Consider the following 12,609-nt stretch of genomic DNA (forward strand, 5'->3'; position numbering starts at 1 on the left):
TATTAGCATTAGTATACTCACCCCAATAGGAGTTGATAAATATGCACGAATACGCATGATACTAAAAATACCGAGAGTTTTAACAATCGCTTCGAACCGAAAGGTTTGTCGACGTTGGAAACGAACTGGTACTTTCCATTCCGTTCGAAGAAGCAATACGGGGCGCAATAACCCCGCGGAAGTTCCGGCCCTAATAACCTAATTCCCGTAATGTTGCAGACAAACTGAAAGCTGAGATCGCGATCAACGTGCATCTGGACACGCTGAGGAGAGTGGAGATTTTCCAGAACACAGAAGCCGGGTTCCTCTGCGAGCTTGTGCTGAGACTTCGACCGGTTCTTTTCTCACCCGGCGACTACATTTGTCGCAAAGGTACGTGATGATCTCTACCTGGAGCGCCTTGCTTTCGTTTCCTTCTTTCGTATCGGGTGACATGTTTTCTGGATACGATGTGATTCATTTTTGGAACGAGCTACTGGAACCGAGCCAAGAGATGTACCAACGTGGAAGGGGGAAGTTGAAAAGTGATTGCCTGCCCTTTCCACTTGGCCTCATTGCCAATAGCGCATCGAGGAGGCGCAGTTATAACAGAAGTACTTTATTTCGAGAAATAGCCGTTTATGATCGCCAGGCGTCGATCATAACTCACCCCTGCGAAATAAATACTCGGATATTAACCCGAGGATATCGCTAAATTAACGTACGGTGATTTCTATCTAATATATTGAACACTTGTGAACTTTTTAGTTTCTCTTGATGAATAATTTGCCCCTCACAGTAGCTCCAGTTGATGAGAAGATCATCTTTTGAATTCCATTGATTGAACATTTGCACTATATGTAACAGCAGTTTTTTAATAGGGTAATAAAACCAGTTACTATGGGGTGGTCAATTGCTGTGCTTTTGGTTTGCTTTCGTACATAATTAACTTTATATTTAACAAATAAGATATATAACTAATTTCGACCGAATTCTCAACATGCACCTAAATGACTGATATCTAGGAAAGGCGAACGAGTTTCTTTTCCTTATTCTGATATTCCAAGTAGGAGCAAAATTAATAAAAAGCATGCGAGTCACCTAAATAAAAATCAAGTCATTTAGTACAGTTTAAAAAAAAATTATTGCGTTTTAAATAGTGTTCGAATACTTTCGCAAGCCTCTGTATATAATCATGAAACGTCTCTATGTTATATTACTTTCGGTCAGTCCTCGGATGGTTTTCGGAAAACTGAAACAGGGAATGTAGAATTTTAAACACTTTTAAAGACTGAAATACTTTCTAGATACGGTTTAATAGAATGAGGCTGGTTCCTGTGCGTAAAACAATAATCAATCCACGCAAACAAAAATGGTTTCTTAAAACTTGAGTTACCTACCTCTTTCATATCGATAGATTAAAATTTATCTTAAATTTCTTTATCTAAAACCTTGGAAATTTTTTGAGAAAAATCACAAAGTTGATTGATCAATAAGCATCTGTCACTAAACATTACATGCACATCACACGACAAAAATTGGCGTGCGCCACCGTCGAAATCGATGATGGGTAAAGCTAGCAGAATCAATTCAGGTATAGAATAGTTTTCGTTGCATCTGTCGGTTAATATTTCTTCGGTTGGTCGAATCGTGGAACACGTGAGCAACCGGGCAAATAATTCCGTCTCGCCTGGGGAAACGCGCAGAGGAAAATCGAGCGAAAGGGGTTGGAAGAAGAGAGGGAGAGGTCATCCCTTGCTGTCTTCTTTGTCTTGTTCATCATCGTGGAAACGACAGCCGCATGGCTCCCGGAATGCGACAACCGTTTCCTGGTGCGGTGATAAACGCTTTCGTTTGATGACCGTGCCGCGAGTGCATCATTGCCATGCAGTCGACGACGATCGAGTTAAATGCGACTCATCACCGCGTCATATCAAGCGGATCAATGAAATTGTCATTTTTCATCACGGAGTGATCTTAATTTAATATAATACAATAGACAGAACGGAAACGTCAGGCACACGGAAAGAGTTTCCTATAAAACGGACGAGGTACGACAACGACAATCAGATTATTGTTTTATAGACGTGAACACATGACATCATGTATTTCGCTAACGATCTTTTAAGATTCAAAATAATTCTTTGTCCTCAGTTTATGTAACACTCGGTGACCTGACGGTACTCTAAAATCACAGTTTTATGGTCGGGTATTTTCTTTCTTAAGAACGGTGATAAGAAGCACCGAAATATTATTAGCACTAAACCTACTGACAACTAATGCAGGCTGATTTAATATATGATAAGAGTAAAAAACTCAAATTTATTTAAATATTTCGTCATTTTGAAAATATTATATGCCCGAATTAAGAAATTTATTCAATCAGTTTTCATGAAACAATGTTTTCTTAAAAATCCTAAAATAAAAAATGTGAAACCAACGGAATTCTGAAAACGAAATATAACTGATTTTTGTGGTAATATTAATTCGTTTATTATACTTTTCTTTCTTGAATATTAACGAAGACTGCAAACACGTTATGCTTCATTTTCTCGACGAAGTTCCAAGTTCCACTTACTAACGATAAATCATTTCTTTGGCTGAAATGCGCGAATGCTCTTTCGCAATCCATCTTGCTTGAACAATTTTGTCACTGGGACTGAAGTTTCCTATTCTAGGTGCAGTTTTTTGAGAGAAGTTAGTTTGCTGATGTGCTAAATACGATTGTCATGTGTCTAACGTGAAACGTTCATTTTCGCCGTTTAGTGAAACATTCGAAAGTCGAAGTGTTTGTCGATGAAATAGCAAATTTATTTAAACAAAATTCAAGATTTCATCGGGAGTATTAGTAGCAATGTTACAGACAATTTTACCGACTTTCAGTAGCATAACAAAAAGTATTGCGAAAGTACAGTGTATGATCAACGTACACTTTCTCTCGTCCATAACTGTTATGACTACTTAAAGCAAAATTTCGGTCACCGATAAGTATTACAATCAATCAAAGTCAATTTTTCTCATAAATAGTAATTACGGACAACAAAATCAAAATTTCAGTTACGTATAACTAGATCGCGGATTTTATATATGTGGTGATTGAACTGCGGTGTGTTCGTATGCGTGAGAGTACGTGAGCAGCGGAGCGTGGCAGCGGCCCTAAAGTATCGATCGATAATCTAAACAAATTGTAGGGATTTTCGACAACAAAGGATTATCCACAATTACTTTAACCCTTTCGCTCCGAACGACGGATATATCCGACATCCACGTGGATACTCGCAGAGTCGAACGACGGATATATCCGTCATCCACGTGGAAACTCGCAGAGCCGAACGGTGGATATATCCGTCATCCACATAGAAACTCGCAGAGCCGAAGGGCGGATATATCCGTCGAGTGGATGCCGCGTATATGCGGCGCTCGGCGCGAAAGGGTTAAAGACGTAAGTGCGAACATCGAAGACTGCCGACGCGTATCATGCACACTGCGCGGCGCGTTGCCTCGTTCAGCGGCGCTACTCCCGCGGAACGGACTGCCGTAGCGAAAGGGTTAACAAAATATTTAATAACAGAAAAGGGGAAAAACAAGATAATGAAATAAAATACAATCTTTACACACAAGTCTCTCACAAATATCTCACGGTTCGTCTTTGCTCTTTCAACGCTCTCACGCAACTGGGAAAACTTTTCTACCCTCACGACACTCTTGCTTTCTTAAAACTCACTCATACACAACTGCATTCATTATTTAGTAAATTGTAACTAAAATGTCAGAATAGTAATCGTTATGCAACGAGTCCACCACATTAATTATAACAGCAATGGTTCTTGATATTGATTAAGTAAATTTTCCATACATTTAGTAACACTTCATTTCCCTGCGAGTCAACACAAAGGAACGTATCCAGATATTTTGCGTATGAAAACAAACAATGGGCGTTCAACTGAAATACTTGCCCTAAAATTGTCTTAAAATCTGTCGCAGGTGAAGTGGGGAAGGAGATGTACATAGTAAACAGGGGGAGGCTGCAGGTGGTGGCTGACAATGGGAAGACGGTCCTCGCTACACTAAAGGCGGGTTCCTACTTCGGGGAGATCAGCATTCTCAATATGGGGACTGCAGGTAAAGAGTGCGGTAAATATTCCAAGCGGACCAGGGGCCCGTGAGCTGTCCCCCTCGTATTTCACGATCACGATTTCACGTTTCACGTTCTTACCACTCTGTGAGAGGGCAAGCCGTCGAGCCGGTATGAGCCGATCTAAAACCGATTCTTTCTAGTAACTTTATTTACTCTTGTACTCTCTCTGTCACCGACATTCCTGTTGTCGATATCCACCAGCCACTCGCGATCGACGATCACGCAACGAACCTGTGACACGTAACGATACTCATCGAACGTCGATAAGCGATCGTTCCTGGTGTATTCATATTTTCAGACGTTTTAGCTAATTCTTTAGAAAATATATGCTAGGTGGAGTCAAAAATAATACCTGTCACATTATTAGATTACATATGACATTTACAGCAAAGCAGCAAGTAAAATTTAAAACGTTGGAAACATTAAAAGAATTGTGGGATATCAATGCATTATATTATAGATAAGTTCATTTAAATCCATATTTTTACATTAAAGCTTTGCTACAATCTCAGATATTCGTATTCACGTTATAGCCTATCCATTAAAATTGTTAGACAAATGAACAAGTATCTAACTTCTGCTGTAAGAAATAATAAATTACTTAGTCGTGTAAATGATAATTGCTCTTATACAAAATTATATTGCTACAATTATCTTCTATGTTAAATCGATCCATTTCTATTCTTGGAGTTCGAAAATGTCATTGACATCCCCTATTTCAAGGATGCCCCTTAAACATTCGTAATTGACGAGCAGACAAGGCTGTGTGTATACTGTTTATTGCTCTTGTAAAATTAAACAAGGCATTTAGATTGACATAGGATCGCAAAGGATCGCATGGCTTGGTAAGATAGAATTGATGATGGAGAATGCATGGACCGTGGGATAAGGACCTGCTAAGGGTTTCGCTACCCTACGTTCCGTTGTCCCTACCAGTTGCAATTTCCCTCTTCTACGAAAGCACACAAACTTTGATCGTGCACTGCGTCGTCATCGTACCAAAGGCTTTAAACAGCGCAGACTATAGCGTAGAACGTTGTTTTTCCTGTAACAAAGGGCTTAATCTCTATTCCGTAATTTTATTTCATAACGCGGCTGCTAGCACCATTTGTCGCGCAAACTGTATACTCGTAATTAGTATAATTCATTAAACACACCGCGTTGCCCTTTGTAAAATATGAACAAAACTGGACGAAGAAAAATCGTAGGTTCTTCCGAATGTTACGCCGTGCGTTATGACTCTAAATAACAACGTGCATAAAATTAATTTGAATTTCTTTGCGCGAAATGCGAGTATAGGTACATTCGCATATGTATTTACATATATGTATAGGTACATTTTTTAGGCCATTCTCATCAACTCATGTAAGTGGAATGAGCTACAATTTTAATGACGGGTCCAGTTTTATTTTACGAGTAGAGAAATATTAAAGCAACGTGATGGGACGAGGTGTTAAGATTTGTTTAAGAAATTAGTACGCAGGTGAAGACTATCATGTTTAACTACTTATTTTTATATTTAACGATTTTATCCTTCAGATGAAAATTGGTATAGCTTATAAACATAGAAAATAAACAGAACGAAATCTTCCACGTAAATATGATTTTTTACAAACATGGAAATATATTTACGTATCTAGTTTTTGTAACTATTATTTATCCTATTCCTATATAAGGTTCTTCCTGCATTAGTACAATTAAGAAATTAATTACATTTACAAGAATAAATGCAATTAACGGGGACAAAATCGTTGCGAGATCGTCGATTCGTTTTGGAAAAGGCCCGTGACACGAATTGCCCTTTAGCCTTCGACCCTCTGTTTTATCGATTGTTGTCTTTCAGCTAATAAATCAACACGATCTACACAAATACTTTGTAAAACAGGCTTATCGGTCGGTAACACTGACTGTTACTTCGTTTATACAAATATAGAACGTCTAGAACATTCTAGATCGTGTTGGTTGATCTATTTATGAAAAAGAAAAATATCTTTAGTCATTCTTGATTTTTCTCATGCTTTTCGTAGTTACTTTAGCTAATCTAGTTTAGAATTTGCCATTTAAAAATAGGACATGCTCTTCTAATGTCTTTTTAACCCTCTCTACAATTTCCTTTGGCAATCGATGATGCTTCTATGATATGCTGATTAATACATATATTTCTTGTAACTACTCGTTTTCACTGATCGAGGAAACATTTTCATGTATTTGCCAATTTATCGAGCACAACAAGTCGGAAAATGATTTAAAATTAAAAAAAATTGTAAATTCATACAATTTTGTTTATTTATCTTTGTACGAGAGATAACAGCATGATTAAAACGTTCGATATGCAATATTATACTAGAATGACTGAAATTTTTATCTAATTGTTATTTCAAAGTGTTCAAACATTTTCGTGATTAATACGATTTTTTAATATGATTTTTTATTCATCGAATTGTAATGAATAGATTACGAATACAGGAAATGTTTCTTTTCATGTTTGTATTTTTCTACTACTATTATCCAATGCATTACTGTTATTCATGTATTACACATTCCGTAATTCTTCGTTGCCATTCCTTATCGTAGCCACTGAATAATGGTTGTAACTTACTGCTATAATGCGTACACTCGATTTCTCATTATGTATTTTATCATACGCCCACATATTGATTACCGTAGTAGTTAGCTCCCTGTATATTATGTAATTTTCATGTGACAGACATTTTGTCAACATATTCCATGAGGAAAGATAGTCAAAATCTACTATCTTTGACTCTATAATTACACTTAACCCGTAACCAGTCAGATTGGTGCTAAGCAAATACAATTTTCGTAGAAATTTGCAACTACTGTTAATATACCAGAACAGAAAACTAAATTAATTTCGATTTTGTATCCTAAAATTGTCAATCATAATTCATATGACTGGTCAAGCGTTACACAATGGAAATCCTGAAGGTAGATTATGCGATGATTAGGATAACAAAATGTCTATCCGTATAAAAAGTTAAATCAATATAACAAAATATTAACAGTACAATATTAGTAATAAAAACTTCGCAGTAACGGACTAAAAAATTTTATTATCAATATATTGCATTTTGTATGCTCGTAATTAAGACATTTGATACCCTAATCTGACACAATCGTCCCATTAGTATACTAAATGTGAACGATATTATTAAAACTATTAACCACACTCTTTCTAAATGGCTCAACGTTTATTTGATGTTACACAAATAATTGTTTTACACAAGTTAGTTGATAATCCCTATGAAATTGAGTCTTGAGAATACAATACTCGTACACTCTAATTCGTTTATAATGATCCACTTTACACAAAGTAACTGCCTTCCTTGAAGACTTAACAGCTTGATATTGCATCTCTTGTTACTGAACTTTCATAATTGCATCGGAGTGAACACGCGATGCCAGCATTCGCGTGTTGCCGTAAATCCGGTACACTGACAATTTTAATAAATAATTTTAACACAGAGAATTCTTACTTCTCGTAATGTATTACTAAAATTTAGTAAAGAATTTTCCGTAACATGTAAGTTGAATTTCAATTATAGATTATCATACGATGTTGAAATATGTAATGTGCATATTATATTCCTTTCTAGTGAAACAGAATGATTCAGCTTGAATTCAACATCAATTTACAGCTTTCGTTTCGTTTTACGGTATTGACAGTTTCTGTGCATAACTTATTCGTTATTAAAATTACAATCATAAAATAAAGTCTTCTCTCTTATTTTTCATGAAAACATTTTGTTTGCAAAAGAAATCACGTACCCTTATTTTTGTAAATTATAAATCGCAATTGCGATATCATAGATATACCGAAAATCATTTTACACGATAAAATTTTCTTGGACTAAAGAAAGTTAAAATTAAACAATTTCGTCTTTTACCAATAATTTATATGATAACCTTAACACCCTCCAGCTTGTTTTGATGTCATATACTGATTTAACAATGACTTTTCAAAAATTTCAAATTCGTTCTTAATTTATGTCTAAACATTAAACGTTCGTTGGTTTCAAATCAAATCAATTATTTTAACCCGTTGCATTCAAAGTTATTTTCGTTCGAAATCCATATTGAACCTATTGGTGCGCACAATACTTGCACTTTCATCAGTTTTTTAATTACAAATGAATGTTATTAAATTACTTTGGAACATTATACAGCATTTTTTAGCGGTGCCTCAGTGTCGTCACTTGATTGCAAAGGGTTAAATTCATATAGAAATATGAGATTGTAAAGAGTTAAAAGAATTGTACTTTGCATTCCATTGTATTCTATATGTTATGTACTACTTGATGAAAGACATAGTTCACGCGTGACAAAGTATTTAAATTTCTTTAACATGCTTTTGCGACTCGTAAATTTCCAAGCGTTAAAAGAACCATATGGTAAGAAGCCAGTGTAAAGTTACTCGAAGCATAAAGCGTATGTGATTTCATGAATCTTACAAGATGCAGCAACTCTCAAAAGTTTCCCTATGCTCGTACGGAATTTGCATTCAAGAGTCTTCGATCCCACGAAGACGTGCTCACACGAATAAAGTATCACGTAGCTTGTCAATCGTACAATGACAAACTTTCTGAGCATGAGTTTTACGGCGTATTGGCCGAGGTTATGCTTCCAATATTTCGATAATAGAGTTCTGCATAATAGAATTGAAAATCTATTACAATATGCAACGTCAGACAAGGTAGGATCACTCGGCCGAATGGAAATTTGTGAGCTTCAGAAACGATCGATTCTGAGCGGATACAAACGAAAGCTTGATGCATCCCGATAACCAATAAATGGCTACATCGTCGCAGGTAACCGGCGAACAGCCAGCGTCCGCTCGGTGGGCTACTCGGACCTCTTCGTCCTCAGCAAGAAGGACATGTGGGATGTGCTCAAGGAGTATCCTGCAGCCAGATTCCGCCTTGAAGCCATCGCTGTCAAGAGGCTTGAGAAATACAAAAGGGAACCGCCGGAGAAGGGTAAGAATTTTTAGTAATTACACAGCTCCACAAAATTCAAGGAACACCAGACTATCACCGAACAATTGCCGATATTTAAACTCCTGTAATTTCGTGTCAATGGATCTTGGAGTACTTCTACGCATTTTAACACTCGGTGGAAAATCTTTTTCAGAAAACTGTAGCTGCGTCTGATTAGAATCATTTATATTTTTCAAGCTACTGCGTTTGCGTTTCAGATAGTTATATAACAATATTTATACTCTGGGACCCTATGTTAGAAGACGAGTCTTTACTTTCACACCTCCGATGTCTTCAAGAATACAATTTTATTATAAAATTTAAGTTATAGAAAGAAACTATAAGTTGGTTTTCTCAGTTTGAAGTTTCGTAGAAATGTGATTTCATAGAAAAAGTTTTCTCTCTATAAATAACTTCTCGAAAGTTGATATGCAATTGTTTTAAAATTATACATATTAACTTGTATCAAAATTACGAAAGGAAAAAGACAACATCACTTTCCCACTCCATTTTCTAACAACGAAATCTTTAAAACACCTAAGTTCAAGAAGCCGGAAGTAAAGATTTCATCCTTTAAAATGAACATAAATAGGATGTTGTAATATTCTCTACAAGATGTTACGGGACTTTAAATATCAAGTATTGTTTGTTCATAAGTTAGTAATCCTTTAGTTTTGTGGAGAAGCGTGTAATAAATTATTAGAAAATCTCGCAATCATATTATTGGGTGCAAGTGGCCATAATTTAACTGGTTCTTTGCATTTTAAGAAGAACAATAACCGCGTATATTAAACAACACAAATATTTACAGTGTATTGTGACTGTAAATTTACTATAAACTATTAGGTCGTTTGGTAAATTGTTCGAGCATTAAGATTTTAAAACTACCAAAAAAATGTCAAAAGATTTCAATTAGACTACTTTTCCCTATCTGCTAGATGTTTAACCTGTTAACTAAAGCTATCATTGATGGGTCCTTTTTTTATCAATTTATATATTTTTCGATCCCTGAATCATTGTTAAAATACAATATGTGTCTACACGGATTTGCCATGGCGACTATGCAAGGCGTCCCTGAAAAATACATATGTACTAGCACCATGTGATTCTCGAGAAAGTCGAGTTTGAAAATTCGCTCTGTACATAGACTCTCACACCTGTGCTTCCGTTCTTAACTAAAATGTCACTTTCCAGGATATTTTTAAGTACTTGGAACATCACACGCCTTTCTCCTTTCAAGCAAAACTAGAATCTTCTGTACATCTCGTACAATTCTAAATGTAGTTTCATTTATTTGCTTTCCGTTAATTAAAATTGATTTTATTAATTTAAAAATTAATTTTTTGATAATTGGAAATGTTAGGACTATTTAATTAAGGAGGGCAGTATAAGCGATATAGTACTTCCTTTGACGAATCGTATCTCAGCTATAAGAGCGAATATACAAAGCAATATTTCGAACTCAATCAGTTCTCGAAAACTAAGTCCTAACCGACAAGAAGTTATTCTGCTATTTTTTTATATTATTTCATGAGAAAATAACCTGGTGCTCTCTCGTATATACCATTCAGGGACACCCTATGTGTATCGTGGAAACACGTAGCTCTTACCAAAGTCACGCTCCATTCAATGAGTTAGGACAGGGCCGATTAACAAAACATCAACTAACCCAAGCACGTCATAGATGCAGCAGCTTACTGGCTCTATCTAACTAATCCGACTTTGCCCTATTGAAATAGCAGCACTGGAATGGTTGCTTCAAAATGATCATCACGTGCACTTGTTTGCCTCCGCCGATTCCACTCGTAGACCATACGACAGATTTGCTTCGAACTAGATCGCTAAAAAGCTTCCCGGCACACGGATCTCTATAGGACCGTAGCCCTTCATTTAAAGAACACCTCATTCTATCCACCCACGCTGCCAATATCGCTACAAAATGAATTTACCGCTATACATCGCAATCTCCGCGGGCAGCAACCGTAAAAATTATCGCAATTCACAACAATTACCCAAAATTGCAGATCGAAAGAGCCCCTCGGTTAGCTGAGATCAGCCGGAATTCGCAGGAGCCATGTCGCGGAAATAATCGAAATAATGGATGATTAAATGGTTAAATCCCTACATTAATCGTTAGACGCGTGTTACTTCGAAATTCCGATTTTAATCGTTAATTGGGATTGGCGATTAAATGCGTTTCAACGTTCACCGTATATCGGATAGCTCATTTACAATTAATTAATGAAATTCTTTCTACAATGAAACAAAATTAAAAGTTCCCGTACCTTAAATCGTTTCAAAGACTCTTCAATTTGGTTTTCGCAAAAGAACAAAATAAGAATCAACTTTATTTTTGTTCGAGGATTAAATTGGCACACTGCTTACATTCAGCGCTGGAAAAAATTTCATTCTTAACTTGTGTGCGATCTGTTAATATTAGATTAATTCATACATCTCTGCAAGAATAAATACCCTGTAATCAACAATTCACGATTACTATCACCAACCGTCACTTTTCCGAGGATTAATATTTTTTCTAAATCCAAGCATTGATGAAATTACAAATTCTGAACGATTAATAGCCAACTCTGCCAAAGTCAGCTTCCATGGAATTTTAATGAAACACGGGCCCTCCTCTGTGGCAACGATTTAAAAGTCGAGCTCGCGATATTATGACTCGCACTATCGGGTACGATATTTCGATAAACGACGAACTGCTAGACCTAGAGAGAATTTACGAGGAACCCTTAAAATTAGAATAATTAATCTCAATGAACATTTGGCAGAAAACCGAAAGGTAGGAACATGTTAAACCGAAGCCGGACCAAAAAGGTAAAGCCTTGTACATGCTTTGCCCGCGATCGCTACCACAATAGTACTGACACTAACTAAGTGTTCTTGCTTGTCCTGGTTCGGATACATAGTTGCTGCAGGAGCAGCTTACAATTAGGAGATCATGCAAAACGCTGTAACAAACGGATTTCCACAATACTTGTTAGGAGTTAATGAACTCGCCTGTTCGTATGTGGAGTACTAACTATAAATTAACGAACCTGTTCTAATATCATACATCAGTCATTCATCATTTTCTTCATCTTGCTACATAGAACTATCTCTTTTAGATCTTGAGAAAATTCGTTTTAATTGCGACAACTTCGATTGAAAATATGTGAAATCTGCAATACTAATTTTCTAGTAATAACCTGTTAAGTATAAATGTTAGCCTTTCCTCTTTTTTCTAAGAAATTATTACAATCGAAAATAAATTATCGGCAATATTAACATCGACTACTGTGGTCGCATGTTAGAATAGTAAGTTTTAGAAGCTATTGTATTTATTGTGTGATACACACAAATTACAGTACAAAAAGATTGAGAATGCAAATTCAGAATGCAAATAGTTTCGTAATCGTAAGCCTAAATCATAAACTGTGTTCGTAGTCGTGTTCGTAATCGTAGTTATAATAGTGACTGCAATTGTAAGCATAATCGTGTCAA

At 36.1% G+C, this 12,609-nt stretch overlaps 1 protein-coding gene across 1 annotated transcript in view; it reads left to right on the forward strand.

The window, feature by feature from the left end:
• The window catches only part of LOC144467963 (uncharacterized), a 191,332-nt gene that overhangs the window by 156,565 nt on the left and 22,158 nt on the right, over nt 1-12,609 (forward strand). Inside the window, exons 9-11 of the mRNA XM_078177000.1 lie at nt 220-372; nt 3,964-4,113; nt 8,944-9,111. Coding sequence (XP_078033126.1) covers nt 220-372; nt 3,964-4,113; nt 8,944-9,111 — 471 coding nt within the window. The remainder of the gene's footprint in view (nt 1-219; nt 373-3,963; nt 4,114-8,943; nt 9,112-12,609) is intronic.

Source organism: Augochlora pura, chromosome 1 (assembly GCF_028453695.1).
Source record: "Augochlora pura isolate Apur16 chromosome 1, APUR_v2.2.1, whole genome shotgun sequence".
Lineage (NCBI taxonomy): Eukaryota > Metazoa > Arthropoda > Insecta > Hymenoptera > Halictidae > Augochlora > Augochlora pura.